At 44.8% G+C, this 22,766-nt stretch overlaps 1 protein-coding gene across 3 annotated transcripts in view; it reads right to left on the bottom strand.

The window, feature by feature from the left end:
• Positions 1-2,508: 2,508 nt before the first annotated feature.
• Positions 2,509-22,766, bottom strand: part of LOC146856237 (serine/threonine-protein kinase N1-like) — a 443,024-nt gene continuing 422,766 nt past the window's right edge. For all 3 annotated transcript variants that reach the window (XM_085654308.1, XM_085654306.1, XM_085654307.1), the window contains exons 20-22: positions 18,215-18,322; positions 18,011-18,091; positions 2,509-4,681 (exon numbers count right to left, since the gene is read on the bottom strand). In XM_085654308.1, the coding sequence (XP_085510434.1) occupies positions 4,478-4,681; positions 18,011-18,091; positions 18,215-18,322 (393 nt within the window). In that variant the 3' untranslated portion in view covers positions 2,509-4,477. The remainder of the gene's footprint in view (positions 4,682-18,010; positions 18,092-18,214; positions 18,323-22,766) is intronic.

Raw genomic sequence — 22,766 nt, 5'->3', positions numbered from 1 at the left:
TCCAATACCACAAACGATTTTTATTGGTACTGAAACTACAAGAAAAAGTAGTGAAGGATAATTAATATACCACCATCACAAGATTAGAAGTGTATACATGGAATCATCTTAAGATGTGTCTGAACCAGGTGTCTCTAAGTAGTCGACTGTGAGCTACCAGTAGATCCCAGACACCTTCAGAGTAACTCACAGACATGAGCTCACTTTTAAATAAGCACAATGTCATATTTTCCTTTCAAAGTTAAGAGAATGCTGTGTTTATTTTACATTATTTTTAGCAAGCTGCAGATAGCAGGGTCTGATAAATAGCATTTCTCAGTCAGATTTATGACCCAGGCTGGGGCACAGAGGTGAAGAACTGAATCACTGAGGTCTTTAACTCCTAAATAATAGTCCTTGTCAATTCAGTATTGGAGCTGTGAACAAAATGATGTTTTCGAATGCTTTTAATTGGGAGAAAATTCAAATGAAAAGTTACCTTCATGATTAAGTTAACTTTTTATTTTCATTTTCTACTATTTCAAAGTAACACATTTACAAACAGCAGGCCTCTTGCTCCCAGTGACTAGTAAATACTGTGCCATTTTTATAAGTGAAAAATACAGTTGTTGATTTAAGTGAGAGAAATTTAAAGTGCAGATAAATGTTGCATACTATGAACATTTTGCAGAACATTTTTCTGCACTTTAAATTTATCCCATTTAAAAAAGGACTGTATGTTTCTGGTATACATGTAACGGTGCCACATATGGAGAAAGGTATATCCTGTAACGCAAGTACATATGACACAGGCTCGTAGTCACCCAAATGTATCCTATTCATATGCACACATGTTCATACATCCCCAAATATCAAACTCACTGGAAGCCCCGTCATAGTGCCCCTATCCAAAGTATTTTGTTCAAACCACAGTATCTGGCTCTATGGACATTAGGCGTAAAGTCAATGAACATGGGCATGGGGGTATCTGGTAACAATTTGTGCGTTGCTATACCTTCAGTAGCTCGCGATAATTCTCACTGATCAGAAGTAGCTCTCACTAAAGAAAAGGTTGGAGACCCCAAAATCATCAGGCACTAGGCTGGTTAGAGGCAACCTGTAAGTATAGACCGCTCAAACCAAATTAGTGGACTCCACCAGGAACTAATAATGTGCCAATGGACCAATTGGGGTCTACAAGGAATCACTTGTGAGTGCATCTAAGCAAACTCAAAAATTACCAATAGATGCAATGGGGAAACAGCAGGTTTGAGAACATCTGCCTGTCCAAATTGCTCTAATTGGATGAGTGCACTCCGACAGAAACAGAGTTAAACATGGCCTCTGATTCAAACAGCTACACCACTGATTAGCAGTGGCTGGCGCCATTTTGGGTCGAGACTCTGTGAATGCATGGGCAGCTAATGTGTGTCATTCCACTGAGTAGAGCTCAAAGTTATGTGCATTGGCCATCATAAGTAGCAAAAAGATGTAGCAAATCATACTGTGTGATAGTGATTGAATGGTATAACGATAAGAATCTTCGATCAAAGGATTAATCTCTACAAAGTGTCTTTCAGGACAACATCAAACCAAGTCCATATACGCATTATTGAGGAGAGAGAGACAAAGTGTGCATACATACAACAGGTAAAAGTTTCAATTAAAATTCTCAAGTTACACATACACAAATATGAACATATCCATCAGCCGCAATCACCTATATTCTGCATATATCCAACCTTGTTAATTGCACATTTTGCTATTAAGAACTGACTCCAAATAATCCTTTGGAAAACAGAAGCCAAATAAATCCAAAATTTCAGTTGAACATTGCCACATTTTTAAGTTCACGTCATTGAGTTGATTGTCAGTAGTGTGTAATAAGTCAATCTGTCTACACTGTTGTTAGTATTCGCTCTTAGACAATTTAATGTGTATTATTGTAGGCATCCTTGTAGTAGTGAATCCCAGGAACCACTCTTTATGATTATTTAGGTACAATTGTGTTCTTAGAACTTGCGTAAGGTAGACAAGAGTATGTCGTCATTGGAATGCCCTTCAAGCTTGAATAAGGAAGACTAATGATCATGAGGAAGGTGTGAAAGTGTGTTTGGATATGGATAGGTAAACCAATGATGGGTGTCTCCTTGAAATGTAAGTGAAATACATGTGTCTCTTTTAAAATGAAAAAGGTAGATCAGATATCATACCTTTGATTTGATTGTTTTCTTGGAGGGTGAATATGGTAGGCTACAGACCATGATATAGTTGTGATTGCGTTCTTGGAAAGTGAAAATGTTGACTAGAAAGCAAGCCATAGATGAGTTTGTGTCCTTAGAGTGTGAATACAGTACACCTGGGATCAAGCCATAGGTGTTTGTATTCCTGGAATGTTACTGGCATAGATGAGTAACCAAGGCAAAGGTGTGATAGAATCCCTGAATGGCCAGGTGCTACTGAAGGAATCTGTTCAGACAGTGGATCATCTTGCCGCTGTGAAAACAAAAAATACTCAAAACGACAGCAAAAGGTGGCAGTGTTTTATTGTATTTCAATGTGTAACATAATACCATCCTCTGATCTCTTTGCAGTTTTCTCTTTTGGTATGATGCCATTTGTTGGTAAGAAAAGCCACAGCGGCACTAGGGCATTGGTATAGGGAAGGAGAGGGCCTTCTCGCTTCCTGCTGTTGAGAAAGGCACACAGAAACAGTCAAATGCTACAGTTCACAGAAGGGTGCAGATGTAAAATCCATGTTACATCACCATATTCCTTACTACATAAGGGATAACTCATCAGTGCCACAGCTCCTATTTGAAGCAAGGGGGGATTTTGTTTTCCGACTTTGTGTTTTCCAAAGCACATTCAAACGGGATACCATCCAGTGGAATAGGGAGCCCTTCTCCTGGCTTTGTGACACATCACAGTCTCCAACCCTACACCAAGACGGGGCTTAGTGCTGCTATGGGTTCAATAACAGTAAAAGTCCTTCATTGAAAAATCTACAGACATACAATACTTCTTCTCCATTGACACAGTCAGGTCATAATGCCTAATAGCAGATGCCAACTGAGTAGGAAATAAAAATGGCATCATTCGAGTTCTCTGGAGTGTACTCTTCAGTCTTCACAAGCAGGTAGGAAATGGGACTGCACTTGTAAACAATAATACACCTAGCACTTGGAAATGTTCCAAAGAAATTTGCTTCATTCTTCTTATGACGTTTCATTTTTGCTGATCTCAGGATTCTTCAGGAAATCCGAACCGTGCTTTTGGATACTGTGAAAGGCCAGTAGCTTTCAGCCTGCATTTAGGTAAAGCGTTTGGGAATAACAATTCTGATTTTAGCCATGATATTTTATTAAATCGGATAGGCTATCCATTCATAGGTGGCGAGAAGGTAGATAACTTTTAGCCAAAAGTAGAGGGCTGTACAAGCTACCTAAATAAAATACACAAACCTATTCTCTCTAATTTGACATCGAGAGATAACTGTCCCAAGCCAGTCTTCAAAAACCACACTTCCCATCAAAGGATGGCATCCACCTCTGTCAAGCCATCAACCTTTGGGAACGGCACTCAAAAACCAGGCTCACCCTAAATAGATATCTGGACTTTTTAAGGGCTTCCCCAGAAAAGAGCAGAGGGGTCCGTCTCTGTTGGGCTAGTGACCTTTCTCCAAATGTGGTTCACATCCATTCCCAGTTTTCTAACCACTGATGGACACTTTGATTTCATCTCTCTTGTACACCGACCTCTTATCCAGACATTCCATCCACACATCCCCTGACGGACATCTCAACTTTTCTCACCCAGACCCCAGCCCATTGTACTCTATCATGTTAGCTTCCATTGCCTCCACTAGGAGACCAAAACTTCACTCATCCACCCCTGTCTGCTCTTCTAACATGAATCACTCGAAGACCAAACTCTGAACTCATCCCTACTTAAAATACTTTCTCTCGCCAAGTATCAGCTAAAAACACATACTTTCAGGAATGCTTTCTCTTATCATGAAGGACATGACTGGACCTGGCCCCAGGTTCCACAATATATATACTTTAGTAATAAAATAATTAAAACTACATGATAAAAGTGGTCCAAACCAGATTTGAAAATAAGGCAAAATGGTCCAATCCCAAGTCACATTTGGAATAGGAAATGCTGATCTAAAAGCCTGGCTAACCAGCTCTCTCTAACCCACTGCCATTCACATGGATGCTTGCCCCTATTCAACAGCTAGTACAGATCCAACAATGCGGAACATAATACGAAAAAAAGGGAGCTGGTTTAACAACACCCAGTCCTGAGGCGAGGAGCATAAAAACCAGACTATGGAGATGCAAAGCCACCGAGGAGATTTGCCACGTCCACTGTGCATGGCTGCTGTTGCGCGGATTCATACGCACTCAGGGGCATGTCTTTTCTCCGCATATCAGCCTGTTGCTCTCATGCAGAGCTGGACAATGATTATCATCAAAGTTAATCTCAGAAGCTAACAAGAATCGGAGACATAATCAAACTCCTTGAACATGTCCTGCTCCTTTTTAGTGAGAATCCGGGGCTCCCGTGGGGGTGTCAACTTCGGAGGTTCTGCTGTGAACTCCTCGTCAAAGTTACTAACGTCTTCACGCCACTTAATCACTGGGACAAACGGAGGCTTCAGACGCTTGCTAAGGAGAGCTTCCCAGTCCATGTTCTGTGGGAACAAAAACAAAGAAATGTTACAAGGTGTGAAAAAATGAAAATAATTACCTGTAATAACATATTTAAGCCTAAACAATTTTGTGCCACCACTTGATTCTGGCTTAGTGATACAGAATTATTCTAATCTAATAAATGTGGGCCAGAACCATTGCCTAAAAAAATCTTTAATAATAAAATTCTCACTTTTTGATCGCCCTCACATTGCTTAGGATTTCAAAAGATCAGATGTTTAAAGAAACCAGTAAGTCAAACCAGTGTCACTATACAGCCATACAAACAGTCGGAATAGGTTCTACTAAAGCTGAGAATGTTTCCTCAGAATGAAAGATAAGAAGCTAATTGGACAACAGAGAAAGATTTAAAACTGGGATAGGACGTATGAACATACTGGCATCAAGTATTCAAATAGTGAGGATGTTACTCATTCTGAGTGCTACACAAATTCCTGCCACATAAAAAGGAAAATATAACACACACACACACACACCTCCCCCTTTTTCTCAATCCCTGTTCGCAACTACTAGGGAACTTACTTTCGGTAACGCCTTACCTGATAGAGACTCTATCTAGCTGCAGAGTCTTTACCTTAGAATTATCCACAGGTGTCAGACAATCTGGAACGTTTTCATGAGCAGTACCCCGGCGCACCAGTAGGTATCGTCATTTGGCTCCCTGTGGCATCGTCCGTGCCGAAAGTGATATTCACAGTGCCATCCAGGCATGCTAGCGTCAGTTGCTTTCGCAACTTTACATGCCAGAAGCACAGAGCCAGGAAGTAGTGACCACGGGTGTAGAAAACTAGAGCCCTGAAAGGTGAAAGGCCTGTCCCTAGAAATCTGTTCGCAGAGCAGGGAGGATGGGTGGGTCGGTAAGGACTCTGCGGCTAGACAGTCTCTACTAGATAAGGCGCTACTGAAAATAAGTAATTTGTTCATCTGATTGAGACTTCTATCCACAGATTCATTAGCTTAGAACAGATACCCAAGCCATACCTCTTCAGAGGTATGTCTGTGGACCAATTTCACAAAAGGCAGTCCCGCAGGACCGAATGGGTAAAGTACACATCCCTACGGATCTGACTATCCAGACAGTAGCTTTTGGTAAATGTGTGCAGGGAAGCCCACTTTGCTGCCTAGCAGATGTCCAAGATCAGAACTCTGCGAGCTAACGCAATGGTGGCAGGTTTAGCTCTGGTGGAATGAGCATGCAAACTCTCAGGGGGTAGTTTCTTAGGCAATGCGTAACAGATTTTGATGCAGAGTACGATCCATCGCGAGATTGCCTTCCCTCCAACATACCCCACGAAGAGTTGGTCACCCGCTCGGAACTCTTTCGTGCGGTCAAAGTAGAACGACAATACTCTCTTTGGGTCCAGAAGGTGAAGGGGCTCCTCTCCCTTTGAGGGATGAGGCGGAATGTAAAAGAACTGACACAGTGATGGTTTGGCCTATGTGAAATGGAGTGACCACTTTCAGAAGAAAGGAAGCTCTTTGTCTGGGTAGATGTTAAGATAAGGAGGCTTGGATGACAAGGCCTGAAGCTAACTGACCATCTGGACAGATGTTATTGCCACAAGAAAGGTTGTCTTGATAGTAATTGGCCTAAGTGGACAATTGTGCAGAGGCTCAAAGAGGGTGCACGTAAGAAAAGTGAGGGTGAGATTGATGTCCCACTGGGGCATAATGAAAGGAGTGGGAGGAAGCATATGTTGTAAACCTTTCAAAAACCTATGTACAATAGGGGATTGGAAAAGTGAAGTTTGGTTAGGCAACTGAAGAAAAGCAGAAATTGCAGACAGATATTCCTTAACAGTGCCCAGAGCAGAGCCAGCTGAGCGAGGGAAAGAAAGAATAGTAGAACCTGACAAAGGGGATCAATGTTTCTTTCTGTACACCATGACACAAATTTAGCCCAATGCTAGGCATAAACCGTCTTGGTAGAGGAACTCCTGGCTGCCAAGATAATGTTACAGATTTTGGGTGGAAGGGTGAAAGCTGTCAACTGTCGCCGCTCAATCGCCACACAAAAGGCGGAGTGTTGACAGGTTTGGGTGGAGAACGCTCCCCTGTTGCAGTGACAGAAGATCCCCCCCGAAGGGGCAGCCTGCTAGGAGGGCCGATGGCCATGCTTAACATCTCAGGATACCAGACTCTCCGTACCCAATCCAGGGCCACAAGGGTGACTTGGCTCAGCCGTTCTTGAGCTTCTTGAGAACTCTGGGCAGGAGTGGTATGGGCGGAAAGACGAACAGGGGGCCTGAGCTCCACTCGAGTCAAAAAGCATCTAAATGAGAGCGCTTTGGAAACTCCAGCACGCATGCTGACATTGCACGTTCTTGTCAGTAGCAAACAGATCTATCCAAGGCTCTCCCCACTGCTGAAAGAAAACTTGCAATAGCTTCGGATGGAGATGCCACTTGCAATCAGCTAGGCATCATCAGCTGAGTTTGTCCGCTCTGGCGTTCAGCGAGCCCATCAGATGTTGAACCACCATGGATATGCCCTGCTGTTCAAGACATGTCCAGAGACGTAGGGCCAAAGAGTCCACGACCCCACCCCGCCCTGCTTGTTGCAATACCACACGGCGGTGGTGTTATCTGTGAACACTTGCACTAGCCTTCCCTGAATGGAGGGTAGAAAGGCTTTAATTGCCAGTCGGATTCCTCAGAGCTCCAACAGGTTGATGTGGAGTCTGGATTCCGCCAGAGACCAGAGTCCTCTGATCTCCACCTCTCCCAGATGGCCACCCCATCCCAGGAGTGACGCATCCGTCAGTACCATCAGATGTGGCTGGGGAAGGGAGAGGGACTGATCATTGACCCAATCGCGGTTTGTAAACCTCCACTGCAGGTCCTTTCAGGTTCCCTATGAGAAATTTACCATGTCGGAGAGATTACACTGATGCTGCGCCCACTGCAACTCCATATTCCAACAGGCATTTGTCACAAGTAGGATGCAGGAGGCCATGAGGCCCAGCATCCTCAGAGCCATTCTCACCGAAATCCAGGATAGAGGCTTAAACATCGGTATCATAGCCTGAATATCCTGGATTCATCATTCGGGGGATAGGCCCGAAACTTTACAGTGTCCAGAATAGTTCCGATGAAAGGGAGCGTCTGAGAGGGAGTCATGTGTGATTTTAGCCAGTTTATAGTGAACCCCAGTGAATGCAATAGGTCCACCATAGTCTCGAGGTGGGAGAGGACAGCTTGGGGTGAGCCTGCCTTCAACAGCCAGTCGTCGGGATAGGGGAAAATTGGCACCACTGATCTCCGCAGATGAGCTGCGACCAGCATCACCTTAATTAAACCCTGATAAGCGCTAGCGAGGCCAAAAGGGAGCACAGCAAACTGAAATGCTCATGGCCCACCATGAACCGCAGGTAAGCCAGTGAGCAGGCAGGACATGAATGTGGCAGTATGTGTCCAGAAAGTCCAATGCCACCATCCAGTCCCCAGGGTCCAGGGCAGGCAGGACCTGAGCAAGACTGAGTATCTTGAATCTCTCCTTCTTGAGGAAGAAATTGAGAGAGCACAGGTCGAGGCTAGGACGCAGGCCTACGCCTTCTTTGGCAGCAAAGAGTAACAGGAACACTACTTCTGGTGCTGGCACTCTCTATGGCTCCTTTGGCTAAATGAGCCATCACTGCCTGTGGAGAAGGGATAGGTGGCCCTCCTTCAGCCTGTAGGTTACTAGGTTACATGGAGGGAGGGGGTACTCTCGAAGGGGAGGGAGTAGCCCCTTCGGACAATCTGCAAAACCCACCTGTCAGATATGATGGACTGCCAATGGGGCAGGTGATGGCGAATCGTGCCGCCCACTGGGTGCCCATGATGGTAGGCAGACTAGAAGGGTTTGGTGGCTGCAGTTGCTGGGGGTGGAATGACTAACTGCTGGCCACTTGACTCACAGGTCTGGTAGAGCTGTGCCTGCGTAGAAGCTGGAAAGCTTCCGCGCCGCGGTGCCTGGGCAGGTATAGACGGGGTTGCATGCTCCTTCCATGGCCACGAAAGGAGCGACAGGTGGCTTTAAGGTGACGAGGGGCCATTGAAAGGCCCAAGGACCAGGCCGTAGCTCTGCTGTCCTTAAAGTACTCCAGTGCTCCAGTACTGAATCTGCCTGGTCTCCGAAGAGACAGGAGCCATCAAAGGGCATGAGTGAGGACTGGACATCCCCAGAACAGCCAGTCATCCTCGCCCAGGCCTGGCGTCACACGGCCACTGTCAACAAATCTGCTATGCCTAGTGAATCGGTGGTGTCTAGTCCACAGCGGATGGTGAACCTCGCTGCATCCCTCCCTTCGGCAACAAACTGGGACAGCACGGCCTGAGCCTCCTCCAGGACCATTGGCAGCACCTGTGCAACTGTATCCCACATAGTGTGGGAACAGAGGCTGAAAAGGTTTGTTTAGAGACTGCAGTGCCAGGCTGGCGGAAGAAAACAGCTTCTTCCCAAGTCTTCCCAGCCTCTTGTAGTCCCTGTTGAGGGGTGCGGTAGGGAATGATCCAGGTTTTACATGGGACGTGGAGGCTTAGACCATCTGGGGTAGGGTGCTGGGTGAGGATATTTGGGTTCCCTAGTGTGGGCAGAGGCGGCAGGCAATCGTCCAGTTCACAGGAACCCCATAAGTGGCCTTGTACCAAGTCCTACGCAGGACGTATTAAGTGCCTCATTGAAAGGGAGAAGCGGTTCAGATGGGGAAACTCTTGGCTGAAGCACTTCTGTTAAGACATTAGTATCGAGTGCCACTGAGGGCAAGTTAAGGTCCAGGACTTCAGTCGTCCTCCGCACCACCATTGCAAATGAAGCTCCCTCCTCTGTAGTCATGGTAGGGGCGAGAAAGCATGCCAGTATCTGGAGAAGTATCCAGTCCACTGGCTTTACCCAGATCCTCACACCAGTCCATTTATTCCTTATAAGGCTGGTATTCCTCAGGGCCAAGCAACCCCTCCCAATCCTACCCGTGTCCTAGCCCATAAGAATAGGACTCTGGGATCTGGCCTGAAGGAATGGCTCCAGTTGGCGCCGGAGCCAGTGTTGGACGATGCCCCTCCGGCTCTGTTTCGGAGTAGGGGATGAGAATGGGGATGGCGGCACCGAGAGTGTCGACCTCGGTAGAAGAGTCGGGGAAGGTTACGATCGGCGCCTTTCAGGATCTATTTGTGGATGGATTCTTGGGGCCCAACTGGCACCAGCGTTCATCTAGTAGGGGCCTCTCCCAAACCCGAGGGGCCCAAAGGATTGCGGAGGGAACGGGCCGCCTTAAGATGAGGTGAATGACCTCATAAAATTCATTTGCGTGGGGGTTGCTTCGGCTCTCAGAAACATGGGAGAGGCACAGAGCTGACCCAAGCGCTGGCTCAACCACGGAGCCAGGCCTCGACTGGTGACGCTCCCATGTCTTGTTGGCTGGTGGCCGAGGTAAAGTCGAAGCACGCTTCGACTTCTTTTTCTTCTTGTGGGACTTGGGTTTACCCGAGTGGCTCGATGACTTGGAGCGGGACAACAACCTCGGGCTCCCGGGACTTACTTCTCGACAGGGACCTCGATCGTTGCGGCACCGCATGTTGAGCCATCATCAGCTTGAGGGATCCCTTCCTCAAAGACTTTGAGTGCAAGGCGCAGCAGTCCTATGGGTCATGATCCCGCACAAGGCACCAAAGGCATACAAGGTACGGGTCGGTCACCAACATCTGTCGGTGAAAGGCATAGCAGAGCTTGAAGTGGCCTTTTTCGATGACATACTGCAACTCCAGGAGGTAAACCTCAAAAAAGACTCACAAAACATTGAAAAAAACGAGTAAAAAATGACTAAGGGGTAGCTCTTCCCAGATCTGCGCTGGCTGACGCAGAAAGAAAAGAACTGACATCAGATCGCCTGGGTGGTGCCTGTATAGGCACAGTGAATGTCAATTCCAGCGCGGACGATACAACGCTGAGCCGAACGAAGCCACCTACTGGCGCACAGGGTACTGTTCACAAAAAAGTTCTGGATCCAGTCCGACGCCAGGGGATAATTCCAAGGTAAGCAAACTGCTGTTAGAAGTCTCTATCAGATGTGGGATGTAATCGGCAGATCAAAACTGGGGAAAGTTTTGACGGCCCAAGGAATGATGACTTTTGAAGAACTCCAGACTCGATATGACCTGGCTGGGGGCCAATATCTTGGTAGCTCCAGGTCAGACACCTACTCCAGGGGTTTATAGGCCAGGAGGAAGAGATACCGGGTCCTGGGTGCCCCACTCCCTCGCCACGATATCTCGGGTATCTCGAACTTTTCTGGCCAATAGCACCCCACCTCTGATGGTGCTACGGGAGAAATGGGATTGATATTTTGGTAAACTGGAAGATGGGGACTGAAGAGCGGCATGCCGTTACCCAGGGGAGGTGGCGACCAGGGTAGGTTTTTGGCTGATCCACATCACAATCTTGCACCAAGCATATTACAACCGATGTAGATTTTTTTTTGCCATGGGCAGGATAACATCAGATAGTTGCCTCAAGGGGTACACACAGAGATACACTCATACACGTGATATTCAAGTGCTCCCATGTCCGCCGTTTTGGGAAGCAGTTAAAAACTGAATATCCTTTGTCCTGGAGAAACCCTTGGAATTTAATGCAAGGGTGTTGATGCTGGGTGACCAAACTTTGGATATATACACACCCCTCTTTTGCAATGTAGCCCTGATGATCGCACGCCATGATATTATACAGAGATGGGGTTGTATGGCAGCCTGACACCACGGCAGTAGGAGACCAACATGGATAAGTGCATGAGAGCAGAAGAACAGATCTATAAAGCGCACAAATGGTCCAACAAACTGACTACAGTATGGGGGCCTTGGAGGGGACAGGCAGAAGTAGTCAGATGATGGAAGTTAATGGAGGATCAATGGATGATGTTGGGTCCTACGTATTGTGTTGTACTGAAGAGTAATTATTTCTCTTAAGAGTTGTCCTGTACCGGAAACGCAGTCTCTGGAACCACGCTGCTCAGCCGAATGATGTGCCACCATATGTTGGGCAGGAAGAGGCATATGAAAGCCTCCAGGAGCTGGTGAGAGTGCAACAATCAACTGTCCAGAAACCTAGGGGAGCCCAGCTGATGAGGAGACCATCGATGGCATAAGAACCAACAAGGCATTATTTGAAGCAGCTGTTGTCAACGAGGGAAGAGCTCACGACTGGACAGCAGAGAGTGCAGCTCTTACGGTCATTTCTTTAGATGGTGACTTTTGATGGGGAAAACAACTGACAAGGCAGCAGCCAATACTGAGAAAAATGGTTTTACAGTGGACAAGATAGTAACTTGTTAGCTTGGACTTTGACAAGGATCTCTTGAACACCCAGAGAGACTAACGTTTTAAAGGAAGTCTCAAGAGTATGCTTCTTTGGATTTACAGAAGCATGAGTAGAAGTGGCCGCACAGATGAAATGTTTCTAGCTCTATGGGACAGTTGCTGACCGGCTGACTGAATCCTAGGAGAAGGATCAGAGGGTCTTTAAGTTACAAAGGAAGTCTATGGTGAAGACTTCACTTTAATTAGCATCAATTCCAGTTTTTGCTTCTTGGAAGAAGAAGAGGCAGTTTTAATGTTTTTCATAAATGCTGGTCTTTTAGTGCATTCGTAGAAAATATGAGGCTAATATCACCTTTTTAGGGTTATATCCTGCGTAAAGTAATACATGCACAAAGTCTGTGGCTTGTCTGTTTAAATCTTTTTGGCACAGGAACTGTGTGCTTTAAAGAGAGATTTCTTCAAATAGGTTTTCAACATGTTTAAAAGATCTACCTGGGTGAAACACCCACAATCAGCAAACTTAAAAAATGATGACTGTAATCCTCATTGTTGAGGAAGTTGAAAATGTAAGATTAGTAATAATTAACGAGTTGGACGGATTACCTCTACTTCGTTGCTGTTTCTGTGTTATCTGCATGCTTGCATACGCTGCTATGCAAACAATGACTCCTGAGCATGCCCAGACCTATTACTATAGTCAATTCAAGCTTGATAATCTATGAAAGATCCAATCCTGGAGATTCTGAATTGTCAGGTGAAAACTGAATTGAATAGAATTAATTTCACTCTCCACGCTGACAATCAAGCTGAAGATACAGAAAGAAAAGTTAAATTCATCAAAATTGCCTTCAGAGTCGAAAATATTTATTGACTTTGATGCAGGTGGTATTGAAAGTCCAGGAAGGGCCTTTGGTACCACTGTAATTTTTGAAAGAATCACAAATATTGATTTGTTTTATTTTCTTCTCTCTCCTACCCTCATGTTTTAAGTGTTCTCAACTGAGGAAGAGCCATCTCTCTTCTACTGAAAGCTGTACCCATTTCGATTAAGGATTTCTCCCCAAGCAAAAGGGTATCTTTTCAAGTAAACCAGAGAAGGACAGGATTTTTGTGGGTTTGTTTGTGGGGAAGCCACAGTCTTAATGAACTAGTACCAGCCAGGACTCAGAAGATAAAATGTAACCACCAAAGATGTGGATTTAGCAAAATACCTACTAATGTTTTATTGCGAGGTTCCATTCTAGAATTTGATTTAACCATAGCAGAATACAGGGCCAACAGCACCATTCTGTGGTGCGTTTTAGACTGATTTGAAAAGGTCATTGTGTACCACAGGACCGCTTAGTCTTGCAATTGTGTATTTAACCTCAAAAAGGAACTTATAAATGTGTGTCTGTATTGGTAGCACGGGGAAGCAATCCTCTCAGTGGTGACCATTCCAGGTACCAAACCTTTAACCAAATCCTTCTTAACCAATCACTCCCAAAACTAAATGCAGGCTCCATTCTTCTGCCCCTTTCTGGATATAGATAGGCAGTGGTTCTCAGCAACCATGGAAGAATTCCAGGACAGAAGACCTAGGAACTCACTGGGTGCATGCTTTCCAGCCATGAAATATAGGCTTTCACTGAGAACTGCTTGCTACAAATCCACATACTGATTGAATCTTATTGGACAGGATGCAAGGCAGAGGGAGACATGTTGCCTCCATTTTTATTTAAGTGAGTGGAAAAGGGAAACTTGCGAGAACTGTACCACTTCAGAATAGGGAACAGTGAAAGAACTATAGCACTATACAAAAGAGAATAGGAGCAACTGCACTGTTTTGTGAGTGTGACGTAGACAGCTTTGTTGCGAGCTGGCTTTTATGAGCCAGTCTTCTAAGTATGGGAAGACACCAATGTGTTGTCTTCGTAGATGAGCTGCGACTACTGCCAGGCATTTGGTGAAAACCCTGCGTGCGGTAGTTAGTCCGAATGGGAGCACCTTGAGTTGATAATGCTGGCCTGCTACCACGAACCTGAGGTATTTACGGTGAGCAGGGGTGTATTGGGATATGGAAATAGGCGTCCTTTAAGTCCAGAGTGGACAGAAAGTCGCCTTGCTGAAGGAGTGGGGGCACTTGTTGGGGTGTCACCATATGAAAGTGGCCCGTCAGAATGTATAGATTTAGTTCTCGGAGGTCTAGTATAGGCCTGAGAGAGACGTCCTTTTTGGGAAATAAGAAGTACAGGGAGTATACACCGGCCCATTGATAATGTAACGGAACTGGTTCTATAGCTCCTTTTTCCAACAAAGAGAAAACTTCTTGCTTGAGAATGGTGAGATGTTCTTGAGACATTGCATGTGATCTTGGAAGAATGTTTGGGGGAGTGTCCAGGCAGTAACCATATTGGATAATTTGTAGAACCCATTTGTCTGAGGTGATTGTATTCCAGACAGGTAGAAATTGGGAGAGACGTCCCCCAACAGAAGTGGAATGATCGGTGGGCAGCGGAAGGAAGTCACTAATTGTTGTTCGCGGGTGAAGTGCATGTTGAGTTGCCTCTGCCTCTTCCCATTGGTTCCTCTAAACCCACCTCTAAAATAGCCTCTTGATGAGGGCGATTGGTTGTTGCCCTTGTAAGAGGAGGAGGAATTCTCTGTGGATATATTCTTGGAGCCACCACTGTAAAAGGAGCGACAAACCGATCCCCTATTTGAAGGTAACTGCAAAGCCCTCATAGACTTGGCAACCTCAGTGTCTTTAATTATTTTTTACAGCGAAGTGTCAACTGCTGGGCCAATGAGGTGTTCCTTGTCAAATGGTTGGTTGAGAATAGAGGCTTGCACCTCAGGTTTGAATCCTGAAATTCTCAACCAATCATGCCTGTGTAGCAGTATGCTGGTGTTTACTGCGCAGGCTGCTGTGTCTTCTGCGTCTATGGCGCACCTGATGGAGGTATTTGTGATTAATTTACACTCCTGAATAAGGTCATTAGCCTTTGATTTATGCTCATCAGGCAGAAATTGCATTAGCTTTTCTAACTCATCATAATGAGCCCTATCATAGCGAGCTAACAATAGCAATGCGCCAATGATTGGCTGCTTGCAACGCTACCCTTTTGCCCGAGGCATCAATTAATTTCGACTCCTTATCAGGAGGAGGGGCCTCACCTGTGGTCTGTGAGCCAGCTATCTTGCGAGCATTGGAAACCACAAGAGAGTCTAAAGGCAGCTGATCCTTGATGTAGGTGGGGTCAGTAGGTGCAGGTTTATATATTCTTTTCCACCCTGGGTGTAATGATTCTTGACCTCACAGGATCTTTAAAGTTCTCATCTGTATGCTTAAGCAGCCCTTTGAGCATTGCCAGTGTATAAGTAGCTTTCGAAGAGGAACTTAGGGTTTCGAATAAGAAATCCTCTTCTAAAGTCTCCTTATGCAGCTCCACCCCATGATAATAGCAGCCTTGTTAAGTAGCTCAATGTATCCTATGTTGTCGTCGGGTAGTGAGGGTCTGGACGGATATATATCAGGGTCATTATCCATAATTGGGTCAGTGTCATAATCTTCCCATGGGTCAGTATCCTGTGGCCTACTCTCATCCCCATCCCCAACCCCAACCCCTTTATCCTATGGGTCAGGGGATAGTGGAGGTGGTGAATTTATGGGTGCAATGAGTAAATTTGGATAAGTGGGCGAAGGAGGTGGAATGTAAGGTGGCGAAGGGTTAGTACCCACATTTCTTCTCTTCAGAGGAATGTGGTAATCCTCCTGCAGGCCCATTTTCCTTTTCTCAGGTAGTTGGGCATGGATATGTCCAGTGTCTGGATGTATTACCAGTTCTTTCTGTTTCCGATCCAAAGGTGGAATGTCGGACCGAGGCTCTTTTGGTGGAGTCTTTTTGTCTTTGGTTGCCGTTTTCGGCGTTGAAGGTTTCGGCTCCGAACCCTCCGGCTCCGAAGATTTACTCTTCTGTAACGGTGGAATGTTTACCAAGACATGCTTCGGTTTCGATGCCAAAGGTTTCGGCTCAGCACTGGCATGGGGCAGACTCGAGCCCAAGCTGGAAGGATTTTCCTTGTGTTTCGGCACTGGGCCCGAGGGTGGGATGCACAAAACTTTGTCTCGGCGCCGACCTTGGCCCGAAGGCAGAGGAAGGACCGGAGCCTTTTTGGTCCTGTGTTGCTGGGGTAAGGGGGTTTCTGAACTCAGGGTACGCTGACCTGGTGTAACCTGCTCCACTTCTTCCATGTTGTAATCAGCCTTGGACATGGAGATATGTTCTGCTTCTTCGGCCCCTTGAGCGTGTAGTTCTTCTCTATCGGAATCTTCGCCGAAGATGTACGGTGCGGAGATGCCCTCATGTTGCATTTCGTGACATCGATCGAAACGATCGGCACGCGTCGCAGTCTTTTTCATCGTGTTCCGGGGATAGGCAGAGGTTGCACACTTCATGCAAGTCGGTGCGTGCAAACTTAGCGCAACACCCGGGACAGAGCTTGAATGGGAAACTCGATCGAGAAACAATACTGTTGAGGGTAGTGGATTGCGTGTCGAAAAGAACCCAAGAACGGTGCCGAACCGGAGCGCAGCAATTCACATCCGAACCCGATGGCGCAAAAAACAATCTAACAATGGAGTTGATGCCCATGGGAGGAGTCACCTACCCTGTGATTGGAAAATACTTCTTTGAAGAAAAACAAAGTGCAAACATCCAGACCCAACACTAGATGGCAGTCTATGCAAAGCATGTGATCTACAGATCACATGCCTCGAACATCCTTTTCTCTCCATCTTAGAGGTCTCTTCTATGAACTCCCTCTGTCAGAACACCATTGACCTAACAGTTCCTTTCATCAGTCCTTTTATTTAGTTAGTTATTTTATTTAGTTATTTCATTATAGAATGAAATTAGAATGAAGGTGCTAGGGCATCCCATATGAAACACAAAACAGAATTATCACAGACAGAAATAAAACAAGTGTCAAAAAGGGATACCACTTATCCACGACTGCCAAAAAGTGTATTTTCAACACTTTCCAGAGTAGGGAGTAGTCAGAAATGTGACAAAGTTGAAGCCGCTGGTATTTCAAACTTTACGCTCTTTTGAATGGAAAGAGTTTCAGCAAATAAAACCCAATAGGGGGTTATTGTGGGAAATTTTGAGAAACGTTGCAGTGCGATCAGAGATAAAAAATGTCCTGTTCTTTAGAATGCAAGCTGCACAGAAGAGAGCACTTTAAGTCAAATGTGGATGCATTTATAGCTGCGAAAGCATCCGGCCTTGTTCTGCAAATTCTGGCCTTTAGGAGTATACAATATGGCATTGGCGTAAGTAAACAGAGGACATTCACAGCCCCAACAAGGCTTGCTTTTCCAGAACGATGGATGGAATGATCTTTTTTTTAAAGTTTGGCAGCATGAAGTAAGTGGATCAGATTTTCTGAACCAGAGCATCAAAGTTTAGATCTTGATCAAACTAAACAGGGTGCCAAAGTTCAGCTTTTGATCAAACTAAATATATTTAGCTTTGGGACCAGGAGGCATCCCACAGCATTATGGGAGAGACCTTTATGCCAGACAGGAAAATCACCTCTTATAATAATCTTGCACTTATCACCATTTCGGGTCAGATAGTTCCTGTCTAACCAATCACGGAGGCTGGAGGCACTCCTAAACGGTCCAATCCAACCTGAGGCCTGGCGGTTTAAATTCAACAGGAGCTGGGTGTCACTGCAGTGTTGGAGTATCTTAAAGTTAAATGACTGAATCAGCTCCCTTAACTGTCATCCTAAGGCTTAAATAAATATAGCCGTGCTGCTATTACCTTCTTCAGGAAAACATTAAAAGACTGTATCTCTGCGTAACATCCTATGCTGGCGTAAACTAAAATAAGCTTTCATTTTAGCATACGTTTTAAAAGTAATGCTAACTTTCAATTAATGGTTTCATGTTCATCTTTCTCCAGCAGTGCAAAACTCCAGCACCAAGAATCTTGGTAGGTGGAAGAATATAGACACTCCTAGCAGACTCACCCGGAAAAATGGCTGTTTCTTTACATCTTCTGCGTCACGTTCACTGGATCCCAAACGTCGCTCTGGATTCCTCCTCAGGAGCTGAAACATAAGACAGACTTTTTTAACACTACTTTTATCCTGTACATTTTAATCGGGCTCAGAAAATGTTTCTGTAGCTTAATCAGTAACAATTAAAAGCAGAAAGTGTTTATTGCTACTCACCCTTCTCATAATACCTATGGCCTCTGTGGAGAGGAACCGGGGGTATCTGACTTCATCATTCACAATGCTATCAAACACCTCCTCCTCATCGTCACCGGGGAAGGGAGACTATAGGAGATAGAGACAGAAAACAGGTCACCATTATATGGACAATGGGAAATCTGACTGCTCTGCAAGTCAAGGATATCCTCTTCAGACATATTGGCAGCACTCTCTGTCACCCAATGGGTAGTACATATATTGAACATACCTTCTCCATTACAATGAAGAGTAGGGATAAAACCTATCTGCTCTTCAGGCCACAGGTCAGCACCCTTTAATATGTCATCAAGTGTCTGAGTGCTTCTGTCACCCTCAGCTTAATAATGGAGTTTGAAAACGGACAACACTGTTGATACTGCAGGTAAAACCAGAATAATGCTTGTAAACAAATGCCATTAGAGGTTGTCAAGGCTCTGCCCACACACAATACACTGGTTTTCTACCCCACTCCTCTGGTTCAATGTCAAGCCGGATACTGTCCACACTTATGGCCATCTCATGAAAACTATGCTACTGCCTACAAACATCTGATGCAGCAAAGTTAATGGCCAACCCCACTGCAATAGCGGGTACAGCCTAAATTTTGTATGAGCCAATCATTTCCTCATGAAAATTTGGGCTACTTTCCTCACCCCCTTTCACCCTAAAACAAGGATGTGTACTTCCCAGAAACTTATATTTGTCTGATGCAACCAAAGCATTGTCCACATCTAGTATAAAATACAGAGCAAAAGTACTACAAGCACTAGGAAGCCAAGCGACAGTTCGCACCTTCAGCCATAACATGGAAAAGCATGATGCTGCTTGAAGATCTGTACCATCTGATGCAACCAAGGAACCGCATCTACACCCAAATGAACTGCTGTCCTATATATAGATGGAATACTAATCCTGTCTTCACCCATCACCTAGAAAATGATAATACTGCCCACAAAACATGACTCTTAATCACATCCAGTAAAAACACAGTTTGGGTGTCCCATATGATTTAATATTGACACACATTTATCTTACAGTTTGAACTTCTTGTGAAGTTCTCAGACATTGGGCCTATATTGCCACTAATACGCTGATGGCACAGGTTTATATTAGGGTTACTAACAAGACCTCCATCAACAACTTAAAGAATGCCTTTTGAAACTGCAAAGCCGGATGACCAGACAAAAAACATAAAACTCAGTCAAAATCAAAACCAGATCCAATAAATTTAAAATCAATAGTGTTTTAACTAATAATAAAAAAACAGCACATTCTTGTTAATCGCCTCCGTCTCTAAAAACAACACTGGAAAAAGATGGCTTCCTCACATCAAATAAGTAGATCTTTGCCTCAAGATAATTCAGAATGGTAATTGTCTTAACGTTAGATAAACTAAACCTAGATGCCCATAAAAAAAATCACTGACAGAAGTTGCTCAACCTCAGGGAAGACTAATCAAATCAATTATGAGACCCACTCTAAAGAAACATCTTAATTAGGTTGTATAGACAATGGTTATATTGATCATGGAATATGGGCTCACCATTCCCACTGCCCCCTCTGCTTCACCCCTCCCCACACCCATGCTAATTCCAGAGCTACAATGAAAGCTATCCTTTTTACAACCCCAAATCTGATAAGAGACACCTCGGAATGTGGCAACATCATGCTAATATTGATTGAACGGAAGTAGCTCCAACTACAATCCCCTGCACTTTTAAATCTCCCTGCATTATATTCAAAGCTCTGAAACGAACATAGGCAAATTATCTGAAAAGCAGTTACATTATTATGAAGATGGAAACACTTATTTTTTAAACTAAGTTTTACTTGCATTGTTTCTTTTTGAAACATTACAACTCGTTGTAGAAATGCACACATTCAAGGATAGACATAACTATCACAGCAATGGTACATGTTTTATCCCATGATAGTAAGTCCAGTTGGATTAATCAGAGTTGCTGCTTTTTTGGTCGTGTGAAAGTGAGTAATTCCAGTATCCAGTCTCAAGTATCCATGACAGACTAGATTGAAGAGGGAACAATGTTGATGCACCAGGTGTGTTCAACATGATTAATGGACTGGGAATGGGGGAAGGAAGAAGCAGGGAGCATAGTCCGAGCCAGAGGGAAGCCTGGAAGAATAATTGAAGCGTTGGGTCTAACTTCTCGTGGTGAAGAGAACTGTTAGTGCAGACAGTGTTGAGATGTCAAGCCAGGGTGTAAAGGTCCACAATTTTGGGGTATACCTGTGGATGGAGGATGTAGTCTATTTGGGGTGAATGCTGTTGCTGTGGTCTCAAGGGGGGACACTATTGACCATTGTAGCTGTTCGGCACTCAGAGTATGTCCTAAGCCGCTGCAAGGGGGCTCTTCTGGAGCCTTCTGGACAGTGCAGAACTTTTTGCACTGCCCACTTAAGGAGGGCAGTGGACCATATGGTCAATGAATGTGTGGCTTTTGACTTCCGCTGGGAAGAGACTGTTTGCTTTGCTAGGATAAGTGTCAGATTGGCTAATTTTGTGGCCGCAGGGTCGATAGAAACACCTCTATGGTACCAGCAATCTTATACTGGAAACAATTTGGAACAAAATCTCTTTTTAGCTTTTGCTCCAAAGATCTGAAACAACAACCTTGCAAGTACCAGACATGACCCACTTTTCAATCGTGTTTTTTCAAAGCTAAAAAGAATCACCTATCCCTGAAAATGCAGGCTACATCCTGAAGGACTACTGTCCACTATCAACAGGACTCTGCTACTCATCATAACTTCTCAGTACTGTTAACCAAAGTTCCTCCTAATTATTTTTCTCTTTTAGTGTAGCAACTGAATGTTTACGAGTGTGTTTTGCTCAGCAGTGTGCAGAATTAAGCTGTAATGGGAAAATATGTTTTGAGGTGTATGGCCCAAGTAATTACAACATTAGAGAATTTCAGGGTTGTGATTCCCCCCCCCCCCCCCTCCCATCAGTAATAAGGGATAAAGTTACACATCTTACTAATATTTTAAAGCAGATGTATTTTTGGGGTGCTTTCCATTAGTAGTACCATTTTTCTTTAAAGAAAAGTGGATCTGAATGCTGGTGGAAGCTTGATGGAATTTTGCAGTGTTTGTTCACATTAGCATGTATGTGACAAAGCATACAATTTAAAGAACACAGGAACAGTAACCTTTGGTCAAACATAATGATATTTAAAAAGAACTTTACAGGGGGTTTCTAGGGTCTCGCAGATGGAGTTTTAGCGAAAATGAGGGGTAAACCCAGGGGACGCTCCTCCGCCAAGGTGGAGAAGTGTAACCCTAGAGAAAAAATAAAATGATAACAGCAGCATGTTATTATCATTTTATTTTTCAGTACTTTTCAGAAGGGGCAGGACAGGCTGGTCTGCCCACAGAGCAGGGGGAGGAGTGGTGGGCAGTCTCTTAGCATGTATGATGGTTTGGCCGGCCGCCTTGTGCCAGTCAAACCGCCATGCGCACTTCGCATGTTCTCCACCGGGCTGTGTTGCACAGCTTGGGTGAAGAATATGCGCAGGCTTCCAGTGCCCATTTGAGTGCCGAACCACACGGCTCAGACCAATCATGACAATTGGCTAGGGGTGTCTGGATGCCTGGGTGCTTCCTGTTCCTGCATCGATGGAAGACGAGGACAGGGGAGAAGGAGCGGACGCCATGCAAGTAATTTTTTTCTCCCTTTTTGTTTTTAAACCTCTCCTCCCCCGCCCCATTACCACTGCTCCGTAGCAGCCGCTACTGGCTAACCTTTAAAGCATATGTGGTCAGTGACAGTGCTGTAAAACGAAACATATTGAAATGCATTTTTACATTGTGTCTTGACATTGCTCTGAGACTATTTTTGAAATAGGAAGTGTACATTTTGCCTTAAACATTGATTTTACGAGGCTAGAATGTAAATTACTAGGGACATAATTTCAGACTCAATGGATTTTGAGCTGGATTTAAACGGGTTTCTAAGGCAGCTCTAATCTCTGGGGAATATAGACTTGTGCAAGCTCTATGACTGCCTCATATTCTCAGCAGTTAGTGCAGCAAAGATTGAACAACAACATCTAGAGCAAACAGCATGACAAGTGGCCAGGTTACGTTTATGCTACTGGGTGTCTGTAAACAGTGGCCCGGTGATGGCTGTGCTCATACAGAGATCATTGGCTTTGTCTCTATTGACAGGAATAGAAGTGAGTCAGACTAAGTCTCGACCCGGATCTAGAAGAACGTTTAGTGCCACAAGATGGGTCAGACTTCCTCTTCATGCCTGTATGTCCTCCTCCCTCTGCAGAGGGCATTCTAACTGAAATTGATGTTCCCCAGGAAGGCCATAGAGGCTCCTTTCTCTAGAAGTTGGCTTTTAGCTTTAGACTAGCATCTCTGGCTGCATCTAACAATCCATGTGGCATTGCCTCACTTGGATACAGCCTTCCCTTTCTGGTGTTTGGAAAACAGAACAAGGAGTTTTTGTGTCTTCCTAAATGGTTTGGTTCTGTCAACATAGTACATGAGGGCTCGTGTTACA

Source organism: Triturus cristatus, chromosome 4_1, assembly GCF_964204655.1.
Source record: "Triturus cristatus chromosome 4_1, aTriCri1.1, whole genome shotgun sequence".
NCBI lineage: Eukaryota > Metazoa > Chordata > Amphibia > Caudata > Salamandridae > Triturus > Triturus cristatus.
The sequence above is the reverse complement of the archived record's forward strand: the minus strand, read 5'-3'. Positions and strand labels throughout refer to the sequence as shown.